Source organism: Anoplolepis gracilipes, chromosome 6 (assembly GCF_047496725.1).
Source record: "Anoplolepis gracilipes chromosome 6, ASM4749672v1, whole genome shotgun sequence".
Lineage (NCBI taxonomy): Eukaryota > Metazoa > Arthropoda > Insecta > Hymenoptera > Formicidae > Anoplolepis > Anoplolepis gracilipes.
The window spans coordinates 3,490,693-3,512,889 of NC_132975.1; the positions used below are offsets into that span (position 1 = coordinate 3,490,693).

The following is a 22,197-nucleotide window of genomic DNA, read 5'->3' on the forward strand; positions in this document are numbered from 1 at the left end:
CCAGTGATTTACTGGTCATATAGTTTGGGAGAGATGCTATTTTTACCTCGCCTTTCCCTCTTCCGTCGTGGAACAGTTATAAAAAGATTGCATTTCTTCCACACATCTCTTTACGCCGTTTGTAATTGCAAGACTTAAAGAAGCCCACTTGTTATTACTCGGACTCTACTCAACTCATTGTACTCGGGTCGGGTGTTGAAATCAGTCGGGTGACGTCACGTATAATTACTTCTTTGATTTACTCTCTTTCTCTTCTATGGTGACTCTGGTACGATGAATTCGTCGATCTCGATTAGTGATATAACAAGAATGGGCTTTGCGGCTCCGGAGTGCACAAAATTCATATATCATAAACGAAAATCTATCCAACATGTCTCACATAAATGTATACCTGTCTCACTCTATCTTTTTCTTTTGTGTAAAATATAAATTATTTCAGATAATATGTATATAACAAAAGAGAGAAATTATTGTATTATAAAGTAATTGTATTATAAGTACTTTAACATTTATAGTAAATTTTTTGTATAATCCATTTTATATATATACATATAATACATACATGTTGAATGATAAATATTGAAGTGCAAAAAAATCACATTTTTAGAGATAATAGAAATCATAGAATTAAAAAATTATCTTTTATTAACACAAAAAGCCAAAAAACCTTTTCCGTGATTTTACCAATTTTTTATAAACATAAGATTGTTGTATTTGTTTTATCTTGTTTATTGTATCTGTCTCTCGTAAAAAATATTATATATATATATATAATTTCTCATATATTTTTTAATATTTTTTAAATATTTTGTATTAAATAAAATATTTTTATTTATATAATTTATTTAATATTAATAATATATTAAATAAATAAAACAAATAGTTTTTATCATAAATTGTTAAACAATTAATATTAATGCAATTTTAATCTTTATACGTTTAATAGAGATATGCTCGTTTTTCAATCACTTTTGTCACGAATGTTTTCATGAAAAACCGCGATATGATAAAAATATATTGGTAATTTTATTATTTATATAATTTTTCCTAATCTAAATAATTATGGATGTAAAATGTATATAATTTAACTATGAACATAAAATATATATATATATATATATTTTATGTTTATATGTAGAGATACATATTACTTCAATAGTTTACGTGATTTAATTGATATTCTAGTTTATTCTAGGAAAAATTTGAACAAATCCAAGTGTTTTTTTTGGAATAATAAATAAAAACTTCACACATATAACACAGATCTCACGTGTCAAAGTCGTGACATGGTTTGTATCTGCACTCTGCGCACACGCCCCGGTAAAAAATTTCTCATATATAATTATATATAACAATATAAAAGTATATAGAAATATATAAAATACTGTATAAGTTATGTATAGTTATGTATAGTATGCATAATTTTGTATTATCGTTGATTGACATTTAGCCAACATTAATATAAAATTATATATAATTATATAATAAGTCATATATTACTATATATAATTATACATAACTTATACAAAATTTTATATATTTCTATATAATTTTATATGGTCATATATCATATATGATTATACATAACAAATTTTTTACTGGGGCATATTTCTAATCTCTCCCAAAAGCGTCATTTCCTTGACAGCGATTTATCTTTCTAATTTCACATGATTACGCATGTTTCGTTTTTTTTCTCCGGCATTACATTAAAATGAAACATATATGTGTTGCGCGCCACATGGAATTGTCGCGTAGTTACGCCACTGATGCTGCGAATTTGCTCGCCTCCTCTCTCGCTCCCCCTCTTCCCCGCATCTCTTTTTCTTTCTCTCTCCCTCCCTCCCCATTCTCTTTTCATTCTGGGTCTTTATCCGTCGTCCCTCCCGCGTTTATCTCGGCGCGGTTAAAAATAGATCCTGTCACGGCCATCGGCGACATTTCAAAAAGCTGAAGCCGAGCGAGCGAGCGAACGAATGGCTGAGAAACGAACGAGCAAATCGGCGAGCTTGCGATCTCAGTTTATCTCGACTAGTGGCGCCTTCTCGAAACGGCATTTCGTTCACTTGACATTTCTCCTGCCGATCCGTTTTTGTAATGTTATCTTTCTCGTCATAACTCAGTCGGTATATATGTTGAAATCTATATTTTGTAAATTATGAATAACATACAAAAATAAATTAAACAAAAAAGATCCTACAAATGTTAAAAAAAAGATAAAAAATTATATATTTACAAGACTTTAGAATTATAATTTTTAAACATTCATAAAATTTTCTCTGTTAGATATATTATACAAGATGATTCATATAAAGTAATTGATGTAAATATTTGCAAAAGTTGAGGATATTGTATAAAAGATATTTAAAATATTGAAGAAGAGACGTCATATAATAAAAACAATTTTTTTGTAGGTGGAGGCATTAAAGAGATTTCAAGGTCAACCTAGTTTTTTTAAATAGAACTATACAATTTTTTAATATAAATCGATTTCTCACAATATTCTATATTACGTAGGAAACCTCTGTCAAATCTCAAACATTGTGGAATATGTAAACTCTAAACTTAGAACTCAAAAACCTAAAAATCCCAATATTTCAAAACTCAAAAACAAAATAAGCCCAAAATAAAAAAGCCAAGAACTCAAAATCCGTGTCTAAAAGTTAAATAATCTTTAAATGAAAATTAGTTAAAGAGAACTTATGATGAAGAATTTTTTGTCTACAATGATTTTTCTGTAGAGTTTTAATTGATTGGAAATAATTCAATTATTAAGATATGAAAAATGTCCCTATTTTTTTTCTTGAGTAGTGTATTTCAATTAATTTTAGAGATAGATTTTATACTAAAGGATTATAAGAATCTAGCAAATATCGAAAAATTAGATATTTTAATTTAAAATTTTTATAATTTGTTGATTAATTGATGGAAAATTTGCTTGATTAATTCATAATATTCATATTAGTAAAGTTTCAACATTTTTTATTTGTATCATTACATACATTTTTTAATTTACAAGGACTTTTTCAAATTTATATTTTCTCAGCATATAAAAAGAGAAACAAAAATTTCGTTAAAACTCAATTCCTTGAGATGTGAGATGTTTAATTTCACAAAAGAAAAATTTTCCAATACTTGCCATGAGCCCAAAATAACAAATATAAAGTTATTTTTTTTTTTTTCTTTTTATATAACTTATCAAGGTTGAACTCTCTGCTAATCATATGTGTAATTATTTAAAATGTTATTATTGTTGTTCTTTTTCAATATTTTGCAATTTTTTATTTTAATTTTATAATTAAAGATGTATATTTTTCAAAATAGAAAAACATTAATCTATTTGTTTAAATAAAAATTTTGTGATATTAAAAAATATCCCATTTTTTGTATTCGCTAGATTCCTACAACTCCTTAATAAATTTTTAATTTGAACTTAATTATAAAGTTATATGATGAAAAAATTGTAATAAGTAATGTCTTTTACAACACTTTTCTGTAATAAAAAACCGACTTCAAATCAAAGCGTTTATTTATTAAAAGAGTTCAGTGAATTTTAGAACATATACGTATATATAAATGTATTTAAATGGCAAAATAAAACCGTTGATATTACATACATCATGTGAAATAACGCTTTCAGATCTTAAAGAATTGACATCCAATTTTCTCGAGAGCATCGAACTCTGAACCAAGTATAGAACCGCACTTCGCGTCAACGAGATATTTACACTTATCAGCGATGAATTGTTCGATAAAAATAGCCAATGCTTACGTTGTCGACGCGACTTATCGATGAATTTACTTGATACCACCAATCACGCAATTTGATAGCCAGAACGAAATGATTGAACGTATAGTTCGCGTCTTGATTTGCGGTGATTGTCGCACGTTTCGAATTACATTAAAATACGAACGAGATTTTTTTCGCGCGACGGTTTATTTAATATCTGTTTTTTTTATTATTACTTTGAGACGCATATGGCATGCATATGAGATCTTTCAATTTATAAGCTACGGTTTTAATTGAAGCAACCAGTTTTTATACGGCTTTGAAGAAGAGACGGGGATCTCTTTTTTATTTTATAAAGTTTTCGTATGAGTTTATCGGAATAAATCTTCATTAGAACACGCATCTGTGTGTAATATGTGTGTGTTATAACGGAAATAAGCAGACTTATTTATTTAACCAATAGAACAAAAACTTGGAAATTATTATGAAAAGAAAGATATTTTGAGAAATATAGGTGTATTATGTGTATTTTTTATTCAGAATTGAATATGTACGTATTATCTTTTAATACTTATATAATTTTAATTAAGATCTTTCTTTATTTCCGCTTAAGAAGAAAGATGTGATGATTCAATTCGTGAAATAATTATATTAAAAAAGTTGTAAACATTTTCTATAAAAATAATGATAAATATCATAAATTTGTCGTTAAGTACCAATTAAGAATAACAACTTATGAAATTTTAAATAGAAACATATTAATTGAACTAGAACGCGAAATTTAATGTCGCTAATAATCGAAATAAAATATATTTTTCGTTGCTAATAATTAAAATATTTATAAAACAAATATAAATAATTTTAATATCTTCTTTACTAATAATAATTTTTTATATAGTTTATTCTCAATATTTATATTAATTTACAAACTGTTAAAGATACGGAACAACTCATCCATTTGGGCTAGATAGTCGCGATATTATCGACATGAATGTCTCTTTATCGGCATATATATATATTCGACAATCTCTTCCGCATTATATTCCGAAAATGTCAGTTCGAGCCTTCGCACGTGTAATCGGACGATCGAAAAGAATCTTTTAACGGTTGTGTATTCAGATATTAATAAATTATATAATGTACGAGTTTAAACTTCCTACGTCATAATTTATCCCAACGTCACAATTTACTAATTTATAAACAATTTTTTATATAAAGCAAGTATGTATAATTTTAATCATTTTTTTCAGAGAATAATTTAATCTTTCTTAGAGAAAGAATTTTTACTTTTTTTGACAATTAATTATTCTCTTTTAAAGAATAAATTATTTTTTATTAAAAAATATAATTTTTTTTTCTAAAAAATCATCTTGCTAAGATTTCCTTGTTCGGCTACTTCTGTTTTCAATATATAAAAACATATCTTTTCATATGAGTAAATTATTTATTACCATAATTGCTGTATGTTAAATATATAATATATTACAAAAATCGTAATATGTAAATTATATATAATTTATTATAAAAAAATTTTGAATATAAACTACATGAATTTTTATATAAATACATAAATTCTAATATGTAAATTAATTATTGATTGATAAATCATAATCGTCTCTGTGAGATTGTGAAGAAAAAACTGTCACTATAAGTAACGAGCATCATGAGACAGATATAAATGGGCGCATAGTGGTATATAGAGGTATTCTTAGAGCTTATTTTTTATTACGTTATAAGTTTTGCTAAAAGACAAATTTTAAAATTTTCAAAAATCGAGGAGCAAGGGGGATTTCGAAAAATGATATTTTTGAAAAATCTGATTGCATTGTTATAAAGTACTGTACAACATTTTTTTTCAGACGAATATTTTTTATTTAGGCTTCTAGGCTCATTTTTAAAAGTTCACAAATATTTTTATGCAATTCTGAGAGATTTATATTATAAATTGCAACTTTTATATTAAGCAAATATATTGTTTTGTTAGGTTAGAACTCGGTCGGTAGTTCGGTATCCTCTTAAAAGCTGTAAAACTATTGTTTGAAACTTTTTTTATATCCCCGTTTTGATAGTACTTGCTCAGTAATATAAAAATTGATTTTTTTTTAAGAAGGTGTGTCTCTCTCTTAACGATCACGAGGGCACGTATAGAAAAATGTGTATTTCTTACTACAACATATCCAAAATTGTAGTCGGACACTTCTTTATTTTCCTTTGTTAGTTTACACTTGGCGCACAATTTTTGATTTTTTTCATTATTTCATTATTTCATCATTATTTTTGTAGAAAATTTGTACCACTTTTTTACCTCTATGAAACTGGCAGAACCATATTGAAATCGGACTTATTAGAATATTTAGTACTCATTTTGTGCTAATTTGTACCAGCAAAAATAATTCTGTATTCATTTCGAAAAAAAAATTGAAACGTCTGCTAGCTTTCTGTTAACCTGGAAAGCAAGCCCATTCTTCCCCGATCTCTTTATAATTAAATTGGTAAAATCGAATTAAACAATTAAATCTTAATTTAATTTCGAAATATTACTGTTATACAATAGTTTTTAAACAATTTTTACAACTGAAGAATAAGTTAGCAAGATCACGTGTGCGATCTGGCGCAGTGAGTTGAGCATCTGCTCCCTATGCCTAAGATCTCGGGTTCAAATCCGAACGGAACCATCAAATTTTTATTCGATATTATTTGATCGCCACCTCTCGGAAGGCAATGACACAAAACCACCGAGAGTATCTTGCCACAAAAAGAACTCCCTCTATCTAGGCCGTTCGGAACCGGCATTAAACAGTAGGTTAGGTTCCTATGACTGCAGATAAGACGCTCTCTGCGGTTATATACTAGAGGGAACGGAAAGGGTTTTTAGAAGGAGGTGTAAAGAAGGATGGAAGGGGTTAGTGTACCTGAAAAACACCCCGGCAATTCCGAGGGAAGTCCGGTATAAGTCCGTTAAGTTAGCAAGATCACCATTTTTTTTAAATTAACACGGAGTACATTCTCGGTGGTACAAAATAGTACGATGAGTAGAAAATATGCGTAAATATATATGAATAGAAAATTATGTGATAAATTTAATTCGATTTTAACGATTTAATTATAAAGAAATCGGAGAAGAACGTTTGCTCGGTTTGCTCTTCGATTTATTGGAGAAAGGCTTGTTTGAAGAGATTGATATAACTATTTTCACTTGCTTAAAGTGATACAAATTAATACAAATTCAATCCTTTCGATTTCTGTTCTTCTTTTTATTTATTTACTTTTTTAGTTTGGGCTTTCCACGTTAACAGGAACCTAGCAACGCCATAGTTTTTTTTCGAAATGAGGCATGGTACAAAATTATTTTTGGTGATACAAATTAGTACAAAATGAATACTAAATATTCTAATAAGTTCGATTTGATTCTGCCAATATAGACCTGCCAGCTTCACAGAGGAAACATTTGTTAATATAACAAGTTTTTAAAGTAAAATACATATTTTTCACAACTAACGCAAGTACTTGGCGTTTTTTTTTACTTTTTTCTTTAAAGATTTTTAAATACAAATATCATTCCTTTTTGTAGTTTTAAATAACAAATAATTAACAATTTCGAATCCTTTTTTTGCATATATGCTTTTAAATCATTAGTGCGTATAAAGATAAATATGAATGATAATATATGTATTGTATAATAAATTAATTGGCTTAAAAATAACAAAAATTATACAGCCATATTCAATTATACATATATAAGTATATTTACTAAATTTTTATCAACAAACAATATATTTCATAAATATTTCTTACATATAATTCTTGCTATTTTTTTAGGTATCAAGTTATTCTTAAAAATGTATACATTATCTTGCTTATGTAATAATGATTTAAGGGTACTAATAATGGCTACGTTTACACATCACTCTTAATCAAATTTAATAACATCCGTCGTTTTAAGACTAGCCAATCACAGTTATTCCATTCTTCAGAGGAATAACTGTTTGATCAGTTTTAGAACGGATATTAGAACGGATTTAGAAGGGATATTATTATATCCGAAGGATAACGTGTAAATGTAGTCTATATGTACTAATGATATGCACTAATAATTTATTTCTTACCTGATTGAACTGTCCGGAAATATGATAGCCATTCATTATATAAACTTTTTTATAAGTTACTCTTTACTTTTCTACTCTCTTTACTTTACTGTTTCCTGAAAACGTAACCTACATTCATCAAAACCAGATATGTGGTTATAGATAACTGTGAGCAACATCACGAAGCGCTGCTAGTCGTTAGCGCAATCTTATGTCAATTGAGTCAATCGTACAACTTACTTGTACTTACGCATTGGGGCAACGATGATGGTGACGTTTCTTAATGAAAAATTTTCACATTTCGACTTTATGTTATAATGAGCAAAAGTAAAGAATTTTTTTTATGTAATTCAAACTCAACCTACCAATTAAATTTATTAAGAATTTGATCCGTTTAGTGGTAATTTCAATCTGATCATTTCGGGTACTTTTAACTAGGTTTTGCGTAAAGATACACGGTGTATTTTGCTATATTACGCACGATTGTTGCGCTATACTTGACATAAGCACTACTGTATCTCTTGATTTGAGGAGATGCAAGGAATGTTTGTTCTTCGGTTGTAATTTGTATCTCGTACTAATGGAGTCCTCCTCCTCGTGTGAAGCTTCGACAATGTAATTTGTGGCAAATCGCAACATCTTTTTAGTCATTTCGAGTCAAGCGTTTCATGTGAATTGTTCAATTGAGTTAAAAACTATCGGTTAGTGCTTCTTAACAATTGAGATTGCCCGATATTCTTGGCATGATCGCGAGATCATCACAAAACTCGCATCTGAGGTGCGTTCGAGAACATTTCATAAAACGCATATTACGGCACTAGCTTTCAGACCTTCCTTGTGCAGAATTTTAAGACAAACATCTTTTATTTAAAACATTTTTTCGTATCTGCATTCGTTTTCGAGAAATTCAGTAAAAACTGTTTTGAGGATAGTTTCAAATATTAAGCAACAGGGATGGAAAAGTCAGAAAACTATTTTGACTAATTCTAGTTAAAATCCCCACTGTTATCAAAAAAGTATTGACTTTCTTTTTGTGTCTACAGTGCTTGGACAATATTGGAAATATTAAGAATTTGGTCACTTTGACCCCCCGTATCTCCAACACTACCCCTATGCTCAACTTAAATTTTTTCTGAGATTAATGTCTCATCATATAGAACTATTTGGCATATAGTTCGATTTGAAATTCGAGGACCAAAAAATGGGCGAAAAAACGTATGTTTTTGGGGTTACTCTTTATGAGTCTAACTTTCTTATTGCTCTTTATCTATAACGTCGAATATATAATTTCCCTCGTCATCCTTTTGCTTATTCTCTGTATCATCTATACACAAAATACAACGAATCTAGAATTAAACTTTCAATCATTGAATGTCAATGGTTTCTAAGCAAAGTCAACTGACCCTGACAGCTTTGCTTTTTTCTCGTCAATTTTTGCGCTCTACTACACTATCCACCAAATCGCACCATGAAAATGGGAGAAAAGTCATGAGTGTTCCTCGAAATAAGGTTTTAGAACGATTACGGATGTATACTCAATGTGCCCACTACCTGTGTTTTCGAACGAATCGAATGTGACATGATAGACACGGGTGTTGTTTTCGAACGCATCTTGGAAAGCTGCAGCTCGAAACGTTCTGTGATATATATATATATATATATATATATATATATATATATATATAAAATAATAAATTTATTTATTATAAGTACGTGTCTTCACGCAAGGTTTTATCGCAAAATCTCGCATGGTTATTTGAGCAGTTATGCAAATCTCAGCTTTGTTCTACTTTTGCGGAGAGAGTACGTAGAATAATGATTGCGAAATAAAAACACGCGAAGAGAATTTTGAGTATTCGATACGTGATTTAAATAATTCAAGTTTCTCCATAATGATCTCAATCCCGCATATGTGGACACTTTAAGCTCGTTTTACACGGTCCGAGAACATTCTTCACACCGATCTTTACAATCTTAAGTCTTAAATGTAATATTACAAGCAAAAAAATTATGTTTTATATTGTTTTACATATTATTTTACATATTCTCTACAACTTAAAATAGAAATTTTAAAAACCGCTATCATTCCCAGTAACTGATCAATTATACATCGTGCAAATCATCGGATTAATGTACATATTGGTTTCGTGATTTATAGCTATGTTTTTGAAAACAATGTTTATGATCACGCATGCGTTTTTATTAAAGAAATTTATTATGTTAAGAAAAGAATGATTCGCGACTGTCCTTAAGGCTCCTGAGTACTCGCCGCGAAACTTCGATGTCGACGGTGGCGACATATAGTTCTGTCTCTTTCTCTCTTTTGGGAAATATGTCAGAAGCGAGAAATGACAGCCCAATTTATGTTGCGACCTACGTCGTAATTATTTGCTTTTTGCTAGTGTTGTGATGTGCAACGTATTTATGAAACTTGTGAAAACGGACGGCTGCCAAGCTGTGTAAGGAAAAACTGTGTAAAGTAACATTTTCCTCTCCTTTCGACAGCTGTCAAATTGCGTGTTTTTCCGCATTTCAAGGATTCATTTCGGACTCAAGTTACAGTTATTTATCAATTGTCAGAAGAAAGGATTACCAACCGTCCATTTTTACAAGTGTTCTGAAGAGATTGGTAGTATTATTTCGTTGAAATATGTTTTTATTTACATGTCAGTCGCAACATAAATTGGGGTGTCATTTCTCGCTATTTCTCGCTTATGACGTCACGATTTCAATATGGCCGCGGTGACTACTCAGGAGCCTTAATTATTTACATTGTTTAATAAGTGATAGTATAGAGATAAATGTTTCTTTTAACTTACACAGTTTGGATTGTTTTCTTTTTTATATGTTATAAAGAGTATATTTCAGAGTAATACATCGTTTGAATTTTGCTCTCGTTTAGTTTCCGAGATATGCAAAATCCTTTCATTGTATTTTGCGTGTTTTTTAGTAAACTTACAAAAAGTTATGATACATCTCATCGATTTTGTCGCCAATTAGATATATTGCCGGGAAGTCCTGACAATGAGTAATTTTTTATACAGTTTGCATCAACAAAATGCACAAGAGCCATATCATTTATTTAACGCATACATTATTTGATAACATATATATTTAATAACTTGCGACAAGTTATGAAATCCAAAGCGTTTGATCGCTTAACATTTTAAATTAAACTTACGAGTACGAGAAGCTTTGATTATAAAATCATTTGCGATTCCATAATTGCGATTTCCAGTTTTATTTGTAAGACTTATGGATAATTCGATAACTGTTGGTTCATAATTAGGAAAATGATTTTGCAAACTATTCTCAATATAATGCAATTTTTGATAATAAATCGAATCATAAATTGGTAATAGGTAGATGAAAAGTTTTAGAGAATCGCATTCAGAAACACGTGACGTAAAAAGTCAAATCTCGATTGTTTTTCCTTATGTATGCCTTGTAGAAGAGATACCTTTTTCTCTTGGTTAATATCAACATACCAAAGTCAAGGAAGCCATCAGGGCCGTACTCGTTTAAAGGCCGGTTTTATATGTAGGACACATCGGATACGAGGCATTAATAAATCGCTCCAAGCACATTCGCCAATGCAAGATAGACTGACAAAGCATAACCAGTGGCGTAATAAGTGATAGTAAACGTTTGGCTTTAATTTTAAAGAATAGATTTGAGAATTTTAACAAAATATATATACATTTTATCTAAAAATATACTTTTTTATATCAGGAATATATCATTATTTACGATTAAAATTAAGATAATATTTTTCTTTTTAATGATATACATATAAGGCTTCTATAAGTGTCTCACTTCTATATCTCGGAAACGGTATGAACTTTCGAAAAATGGCGAAATCGTGATCGATTGAGGAGCTGCTCTTTTAAAGAGGTGCAAGAAGGAGGACTCAACTTAAAAATTTCAAATAAAACTTCCTATTTTTTATTACATATTCTTACAGCTTATATTATTAAAAAGTAGGAAACGAGCAATTACATATTTTTCTCTTTAAGACAACTATGTGTTTTCTTTACATCAATTGATTTGTCTTATTATTATGCACATAAAAGTAGTAAAATTTACCAAAAACTGAATATTATAATATATAAGATATTTTGTATTTTATATTAAAATACTGTAACTTTCGAGTCTCATAACTCGAAAAGTATTTAATGAAAAAATACTATATTAGTGTTTATAGTAGTGTTTCGAAAAACTTTCAAGATAAGATATAAGAATGTGCAATGAAACAGAAGATTCCATTTGCAATTTTTAAGTTAGATCTCTTCCATCTTGCACTCCTTTGAAAGAGCAATCCCCAACTCCTTTAAAAGAGTAATTAGTTCCTTATGTGTCAAATGGAACACGTGTATCGCGATTTTTCGGAATTTTAAACCATTTCCGAAGGAATGTAGAAGTGTGAACTGGCTTCATAGAAATCCTATATAAAAGGCTTTTTCTCTGGAGAAACAGTCTCATTTTTTTTTTTTTTTTTTTGTCTTATACTTTAATATCTATTCTATTATTATAAGATAAGATAGGACACAAAAAGTTTTATCAAATGAATTAGTGCTGCGAATTATATTTAATAAAATATATGAAAAATGTTTCACAATAAAATCAAACTTTTAAATCGCTCATAATGAAGAAATAATACATACAAACACTTTTCGCCCACTCTTTGACGGAGTCCGGTCCTTTTCTCTTACGCCATTGTCAATGCGCAAAGTAAACGCACGTATATTTGTGAATAGATCGGCACGTACAATCGTAGCAGTAATTGGTCAGGAATGACGATCAGAGGGTCAAAATGATCGGTGAAAGGAGAGACCGTTTTTTTTTTTTTTTTTTTTTTTTTAATTGGCTGTCGAACACGATGGCGAGAGTTTCGAAGAGAAGCCGCGAGAGTCGTCGCGATTAAAACGTAAAAATAGTCGGTTCGTATACTGCGGGATCGTTAGTCGTTGCCGGTCCTACACGCGAACCCGAAGCTTCTCTACACACGTGACTCCTCTTCAATCGACAGTTTGATCGTGTCACTTCGAAGTGACAGTTCGCGCCTCGTGCGTTATCGTTCCTTGCGATATCTGTCTATTAAATCGCTACTTTGATTTGAATCCGAACTAGACGCTATTAATATTGATTAAAGTATCATATTTTGGGTGAGCTCAAATTTTCAATTTTGAAGTTACAAATGTGCGAGAGTGATCCTTATACTTACTCGTGTCAAATCGAAATTTTATAATTGGTCCTCTATGTTCTCGTGTAGTACGAAGGTGAGCTTGTGCGAAATTCGGTTGCAATTCTCCTGCTTAGAATGTCGAAGCAAGTTAAATTCACGATTTCTTCGAAATTATTCTCATGTGTAATAGTTGAAGTTAACTACGGTTTCAACTGATGTTTATGAATCCTGCAAAAGAAAATGATCCTGCATACGATGAAGTTAATTGGTCTAAATCCTTCACCATTCGTTAAATCAGTTGTTTCTGATGATGCAATGAAAACGTTTTTATGTAATAACGTCGTATATAATGCCATTGATAGATAAAGCATGAACGTAAAGCTTGGCTAATTGATTGTATGTTCGTTCACGTGTCTCAATTTAATCCTTAATCGAAATATCAAGGTTTTAATATCCAGAATAGAGTCTTTCGAAAAGTGTTATTTCAGTGTTATTTCAGTATCGTACGATTTTTTACGATACACTTACTTCTCCTCGATTCGGTAGATGTAATAAGCGAAACACGTGAGTGAGTTATTACTGATCGCTCGCGCGATGCTGTAGATCGCTTGATTAGAACAGATTGAACGAATCACTATAGTCTATGCCACATTGAACAACGTTTAATAAAAAGTTTGGAAGAGATTCTATGTGCAACGAGACATATATCTTCAATAAACTAAGAGAATACCTGGTTAAAGGTATCATCTAATATCTTCTGGGATACCAACGCAAGTTTTAGTTTATTCCGTGTGTTGAATGTTGTGCGACATTTTTCGGTAATGATTCAGCAACAAAGAGAAATACGGTCGCCAGAGTGAGTTAATATACTCGTCGTTTTTTAATATCAGTAATACAGATTGCTTTGATTGAAACAGATTGAGAAGGATATAAATATTTGCTTCATAATATTCGCTCTTACTATTTTATCTATTGTAATTAAGTCTAATGACAGTTATACAATCATGTTTTAATTCAATTTATACATGTAAACAAATATATTTAATTGTAAATAATTTTGAGAGAGTGCCTTTTTTATTGATCTATGAATCATATATATCTAGTTCAATTTTATTGAATAATTTTATTTTTCTTACATTAACGATATTTACATATACATTTATATATACCTATATATATTTTTTTTTATTACGCAAGAAACATATGAATCGTACGAGAAGAAATAAATACTATACGAGTTTGAGAATCTGGCGGAAAATGCCGAAGATAAATGATTATTTCCTTCACGTGTCTCAATTACAATATGATTGCAAATCCGTAGTTAAATATAGTTATTCTTCTCTCTCCGACAATGTATCATTAAGCAATTATCCAAGATGTAAAAGTTTTTATAATCTACTAATGATTTCTCGTTAGAAACGCATTCCGTTGCAATCATAATTTTATTAAAAGTTTCACCTGTTTCAGGTAAACGATATTTCTAAACGCACATCTTATTCTAAACAAAGCATAGTTCGAATTTGTTTCTCAGAATAATATTAACCATACCCTTTTTCTATAAAAAAATTTCCTAAACTTTACTTTTTGTTATTTTAAGATCTGTCGTTTCCAACTTCTTATGTAATCGATGCTTCTAACTTTGGCTTATTTCACTGAAGAAATAAATACATCTGGCTAGCTTTTGGAATCGTCTCCGACTCTCTTGATGAGAAACTTAAAATTTATTCAAAAAGACTTTCGTTGAACAACGAACTACTATTAACATTAAAAACTGTCTAAAGTGTATTAATTATTTAATGTGTCGAATATATGGAAACTTCCTAAAGTTTCTATAAATTAAGGTTCTTTTGGTTTTAAAAATCTGATATTTTCTCGATAATTTTGGCGAAAAATATTTAGTTAATTATGACTCAAATAAATTCCAAATGAAATAAAGAAATGAACTTGGTACGTCTTCAGATGGTTTTATTTATTCGCAGAAATTTTTTTGAACTTTATAGAAATTATAGAAAATATCTTTGGAAAATAACCAGAGTTATATATTTATATTAATTAATTACATCAGTATTCTAGAAAATGAGACGTTAGCTTCGAGATTGACGATTAATACTAGAGCACTCATATAAATATTATTAATATCTATTATAATAATATTATTATATGTAATAATATTAATAAATCACTTGTTATCATCTTAGGTTTCAAATGATGGGGACCGAGAATTGAATACATAAATATATTTGAATATTTAGACATATTTTCACGCTCGCACACGCATCCTCTTTAGTTATCGCGCTTATAAAACATTCATTGAAAGACAAAGTAATTTTTGTCGTGGTGTATGGCTCGCGTACGATATCGTTGAAAAAGAAAAGGAGAGAGTGTGTCATTCGAATTTCACGCAACCAGAAAGAGAGAGAGAGAGAGAGAGAGAGAGAGAGAGAGAGAGAACGAGAGAGAAAGAGAGAGGAAAAGAAGAGTATGGATTCGAGACGTGACCTGAAGCGATTATTGTACGAGCGCACGGAGGCGTTGCGACGTCGCGACGAGACCGTTGAAATGCTCGAGAAGGCGCTCGAGGAGCGCGACGCCACGATCCGTTACCTGCAAAATGAGATCGATAAGTTCCGGCAGATTGTCGACTTGAGCTTGGCGTCCAATACCATCGGTTCTAATCAGAGACTTAAACGGCAAGCCATATCGGCGGAACCTCTCAGAAATGACACGACAAAACCGATAATGAAGTTCATCAAGCCGAAAAGGTACAGATGGTGCCTTGGATGTATCATATGGCATTCTTTTTTTATCCCAAAAAAAAAAAAATAATATCTCTCTGCGATTTTCCTGGGATCTATTATATTTGCGTCTACCCTTCTTATTCTTATTTTTCCATCCATTTGCCACTGACCTTTTTGAAATTTCATGTGTTCCTTTATTAATATAAACTCCCAACAATTAGAGGAACATTTGAATTTTCTTAAAAAATAGACAAAATTCAACCAGCTGTAACTTCCTTACAAATGAACAAAATTTAAATTAAATAAAAAGAAAAAAGAGTTTTAAAGCTTGAAATCTCTACTTTCGAAAGCTCACCATTATTTTTATGTTTTTGTGAGTTTGGTAATTTTTACATGTAGAAAACTACAAGTTGGACAAATTGCGAAATTTTTTTTCTCACTTTGTAGGCTTGTCACGTGTCGAAAAAAATCTACGAAAATTTTAAGTATTCTAATGTGAAAGCTTAAAATTTTCCCTACAAAATCGTTTTTTAAAAATTATCAATTTTTCCTTTTTTTATTTTGACCCAGGAAACAATTGTATGGAACAACAAAAAAAATTGGTTCTTCACATTTTCTTTATACTTTAACCCTTTGAGTCACAGCGGGTCACCTAGAGACCCACTCTTTTTTTCGTAGTTTTTTATTGTTTTAACTACTTTTTTATCAACAAATACTGGATTTTTTGTTTCTACAGAGTCTCTAGAACATCAATAAGTGTAAAAAAAATATGAACAGCCATTAATTGTTAATTGCAAAAATACCATATACAAACAAACAGTCAAAATTAGTACTTTTTTTTACGAAAAAATGCATTTTCTACTAATCTATTATGACAATAAATACGGCAATTTTTTTATAATCTTAGTACACTCTAAAGTATTTTTCAGAATTTTTTTACAATTTTCCACCATGTTGTTTTTGTTAAATCCTCCTTTTTTGATTAAAAATATATAAAAAACAATATTTTCTGTTCTAAATTGAAAGTAACAGTTGTATTCTTTTTTAAATTTTTTCTCTGAAGGTTTTTTTAGATCGCAGAATCTGAATCTAAAGGAAAAAAATTTAATTTCCAAAATTTAATATAGGGATCCAATATGGCGGAAGTAAAATTTTGATAATCTCGTCTGCCATATTGGATCCGCCATCTTAAATTTTGAAAGTCTGACAACGGATTCATAATCAGCGATCTCAAAAACCTTTATATATCAAATTTTATAAAATACTGACAATTAGAAAAATTCGTGACTCAAAGGGTTAAAGTACACTGAATTTGACAATAATTTTTATATTATTTTTATCCATTTGTAACATGTTTACATGTTTGTGAAGAAAATTTGACAATTATATCATTTGATGGAGCAAAGTTTCAGCTGTAAGAATCTTTTTCGCTCATTGCGGTATGATGATTTTTGACGGAATTATGAGCGATCGAGGTCAAAATGCTCATTTTTTATTTAATCGATGATAACTCAGTAAAAAAAATCGTAGACAAATTTAAAAAAAACGATTTTGTAGAGAAAACTTTAAGCTTTCACATTAGAAAGTTTAAAATTTTCGCACATTTTTTTTTAGATACGTGACAGGCCCACAAAGTGAGAAACAAATCTCGCATTTTGTCCAGCTCGCAGTTTTCTACATGTAAAAATTATCAAACTCACAGAAACATAAAAATAATGGTGAGCTTTCGAAAGTAAAAATTTCAAGCTTTAAAACTCTTTTTTCTTAAATTTAAATTTTGTTTATTTTTAAGGAAGTTACAAGTTGGTTGAATTTTATCTATTTTTTAAGAAAATTCAAGTGTTTTTCTAATTGTTGTGAGGAGTTTATTTATTAATATTAATATTAATATATTTATTATTTAGAAAAAATATTTATTGCATAAATACAAATATTTATTGAAATATATTCACAATTTATTCATATAATTTATAAATAATTAAAATATTATGCAAAATAAAATAGATTTTGATTTAAAAACCTTTTTTGTTATTAGAAATAGATATTATTGATTATGATGTTATTGATTATGGATATCTTTATTTACTACAAATAGAGATGATTTATTACGTATGAATTGATTTGTTCGATTTATGCAATATATAATCAGAATTCAAACTTATATAATCGACGTAGTTATTAAAGATAGAGTAAAGCCAATTAAGGCATTTTACTGAAAATAGTAATTGAGGCATAAATAATTTTAAAATTATAACCAAAATTTATTGAAGTATTTAAGAGGATTATTAATTAATTTTAGCACGGTACTGTAATACAGATTCTCTCTCTGTCAGATCAAGATTGTATAAGATTATTCTACTGTATTATTATAATATTTTATATGTATAAGATTTTTTTACTTTAAGAGTTTCAGATTTGTGTTAAGAAATCTGCAGATTTAAAAAAGATTTTTAACATACTCATTGTCAGTTATTCGAGCATATATTTCCATATAGATACGTTTTTCATATAAAAAAGGATACGATATTTATTAATTTTACGTTTAATTTATATTATATTTTATTTATAATATTAAAATCTGTACCTTATATATTTTCTGTATTTTTAGATAAAAATTCAAACGTTCGTTACATTTCACATTTGATGAATATCCGTGTTATGTTTTTTACAATTACATCCGTGAATATAATAACTTTTAATAATTATGAAAAAATAATTTTTTTAATTTTCTTGTAACAATACATTACTCTGACGCAAAAAAGAGAGAAACTTAATGATGAATATACTTCTTTTTCAAGGTCACGCGAACTAATCAAGACTGCCATTTTGGACAACGACTTTATGAAAAATTTAGAGCTCACGCAAATCCGAGAGATCGTCGATTGTATGTATCCTGTTACATTTCCGGCCGGTTCGATAATCATACAAGAAGGCGATGTTGGGTCTATTGTCTTTGTTATGGAGGGTAAGTAAATATAATTATATATATCTTTATGAAATGAAAGTTTCGCCAGAACAATATTCTGATGTGTAAAATACAATATATGTAAAATAATGTGTGAAAATATTAATAAATATTAAAAATTTTACGACATAAAATAAATGTTCAATAAATTATTATTAATATATTTAAAAAATTGATTGCTTCATAAAATTTTATTTTAATTTATTTACAAAATGATAATTATGTACATATCGACGTGAAAAAGTAAAACACAAACGGATATATTAGAATATTCTCCTTCCAAAAATATATCTGACGTTGATAACTGACGTTGACAGCTTCAACTGTCGGTAAACAAAAAATTAAGAATGAAAAACAGTAATACATTAGTTGCGCTATAAATCTCGCAAACCGAAAATTCTAATTTTGATGTAACTATACACATGTAGAGAGGCAAATAGATAAATTTAGAAATTTTCTGTTGCGGCTAAAAAATGATTCTAATGGTTCTAAGAAATGAAACCACCCTTTATATAGAGAGCGGCTTTTCGCTTTTCTCACTGTATCTTGAAAACTATTCGAGATATGAAAAAGAAAATATTTTATACAAAAGTTTTTTTTATGGTAAAAACACTTCTATTTAACCAAATTTATAAAATTAAAAAGAAGAATAATTTTTGAAAAAAATACACTCTTATTAAATGGAACCTCCCAAATAAGATCGCACCTATCAATTAATTTAGTGCTAATTATGTGCTACTTTGTTGCTATAATCCGACTTTTGCTCCTATCGTTTAGCAGGAATTCACGTTCAAAGTGGGAAGAGGGGGCAGTTTGACATTAAACTAATCTCTCATTATAATGAAAAAAATATATAGTGCTCGAATAAAAAATCAATTATACTTCACAGACGTATAAAAATATGAAAATTCGATACTTTATCGTCGCGAAGGACAGTATATTGTCCACAGATTATTTTAATATCAAAAACAAACGAGCACAAAATTTTTCTAATTAACTTATGCGATAATAATGCATGCCATATAGAGTTGGCAACGACAAAGTGTCGATTTTCGATACTTTAAAATGAACAACAAATTCAAAATTATATATTTTTTGATAGGATATTGTCCACAGATTATTTTGGCACCATAATCATACGAGCAACAAAATTTTTTAACCCTTACGATACACATTTATTTCTGACGCACGGTACACAGAAAGTCGTTCGTAATCCTAACTGGTTTTTTTTTTTTTTTTTTTTGTTATAGCTTTATTTAGAATTAATGTTTTTGGCATTAATTATACATAATTAAAGTAGACTTTACCGAGTGTGCTCATGAAACATTCATTGATGTGGCTTATATTTTTTTTGCCATTTCCATAATTCTGATACATTTTGTATATTTGATTACATACATATATATATATAAAATCAACCTCGTACAAGTCGTATAAATCAAGTCGTTTATATAACTATCAACAGTAGTATCGTGAAATTTTTCATCTTATGCAGAAATAATCGGAATTATCTTCTAAAAAAATTGTATAAGTTTTTACGCACGTTGTAAAATAGCTAAAAATGAGGCAATTAATTTTCGCGCAGATTAAATGTACATCGATCATCGACTTCAAGGTTAACACTCACATTAAAACTGTTTAATCAATTATTTATCGCTATCAAGAAGATTACATTAACTCGAGAGTCTTGCACTTTTTGAAATAATATTTTCTTCTGAATAAAAATGATTGCATTATAAAGGAATTCTTCTGGAAAACTATATGTTTCCGCATACACAGAAAAAGATTGCAAAATGTATAATATAATATATGTTATATATATAAACATATAATATAATGTTAAATATATATTAATGGAATTCCAGTTAAAATTAGGAATTGGTTTGCTATATGTATTTTAATTGTACGGTGCTTATTTCAATTATATAGCCGATATTAAAAATTAATTTTGCCGGAAATCAAATTCCAAAAGCAAAAAATTATATCGGAATGTTATTGTTTATTTATTAACTCGAATATTCATTCATCTTTAGCTATTGAAACGATCCGTGGGATATTAATGTGAAATCGGATTTATCAAACATTATATACCTATGAACTCCAGCATATAATTCTTTCCCTCCCGGAATTCGATTTTCATCGAACAAATGCGCACTAATGCGATTTCGTAATGACTGACGTGTTTTACTTTCACAGAAAAATACATTGCTAGTCGCTTTTCTTTCTTTTTTCCCAACTGATCTGGTTATTAGTGTTATCACTCATCCGTGTCGTTAAAGTCACGTAATCGGCGGATGAGCGCATTCGCCTCGTATATTCTATATATACATGCAAAATACATAGTAATACATTTACGTATTATTTATCATTGTTTACAGTCGATATATGAATAAATATCTATAATTAAAATTTATGATATAATAAAAAATTTTTAAATCAAGATTTATAAACAAAATGATGCATATTTTTTGTTCACATACATAAAAAGTAAATATTATTTTTATATACACGGTAAAAAATTTTGTGTTAAGTTTAACACATTTCTCGTGTCCCAATTTATCCACTCTAATTTCAATGTTAATTTAACAGAAGGTAAATATGTAAATAAATAACACAAATAATATGTAAAAAATTAACACAAAAATGTGAATTAGTGTAAGATTTATTTGTTAATTGTGTTGTTTTAACTCTTAGAAATGGTGAATAATAATTCAATGCAGAAAAGTTAAAATAACATAACGACAGTATGTTATATTAACATAAGAGTATAGTTAAGCAACATTGGGCATGGTCAGTACTTGGATGGGGGTGGCCGCTTAGAACACCATGTGCTTGTTATTTATACATAAGAGTATGTTAAAAATTTAACACAAAAATTTCTACACAAGAAAATTTCAACAAAAATACAAAATGTTTTGTACCGTGTACCTACGTTAGAAAAAAATGTTTGAATTTCGTATAGTTATAATGGAAGTCTGTCTCCTCTCTTTTAAATTATTTTGCTATATTTATGAAATGTTATTTTTATCAATGATTAATCTATACTTAATATAACCTAACCATAGCAAATTGTTGTTACAAATGTTTTTATATGAATACAAAATAGAAAGTTTCGAAAGTGTTGCTAGGTTAAGTTAAAAATTGAAAAAATTCTGATTAAAATGAATTGCTTTATACAAAATCCATAAAATCCACCATTTAATTGTTCCAAATTTTGTGCAAATATAAAATATCCCGAAGAAACGACGCGAAATTAACACACTACTAATGAAATTAATAGAATTAGAATTTTCCTCTAATTTTGGCTTCCCGGATCTTCGCGATCATAAAAACGTGCTTTTATTATATCGTGGGAGCGATTGCGGGGGCGAGTGAGAATGGTGAAATGAGAACCACTGTCCTTTCTCTCACGAACGCAGTGTCCACGTGGTGGGGACTCCCGCAGCTTGTTGAAGGAAGGGAGTCTCTCTCCGTGGTGCTGCTCTCTCTTTCTCTCT

The 22,197-nt window shown here is 29.1% G+C and overlaps 1 protein-coding gene across 2 annotated transcripts in view; it reads left to right on the forward strand.

Moving 5' to 3' along the window:
• The window catches only part of For (cGMP-dependent protein kinase for), a 65,880-nt gene that overhangs the window by 14,455 nt on the left and 29,228 nt on the right, over positions 1–22,197 (forward strand). The window contains exons 1-2 of one of the 2 annotated variants that reach the window (XM_072894832.1): positions 15,472–15,759; positions 18,534–18,700. In XM_072894832.1, coding sequence (XP_072750933.1) covers positions 15,479–15,759; positions 18,534–18,700 — 448 coding nt within the window. In that variant the 5' untranslated portion in view covers positions 15,472–15,478. Of the gene's footprint in view, positions 1–15,471; positions 15,760–18,533; positions 18,701–22,197 lie in introns of those variants that run through there. The other variant, XM_072894830.1, reaches the window with a different exon arrangement.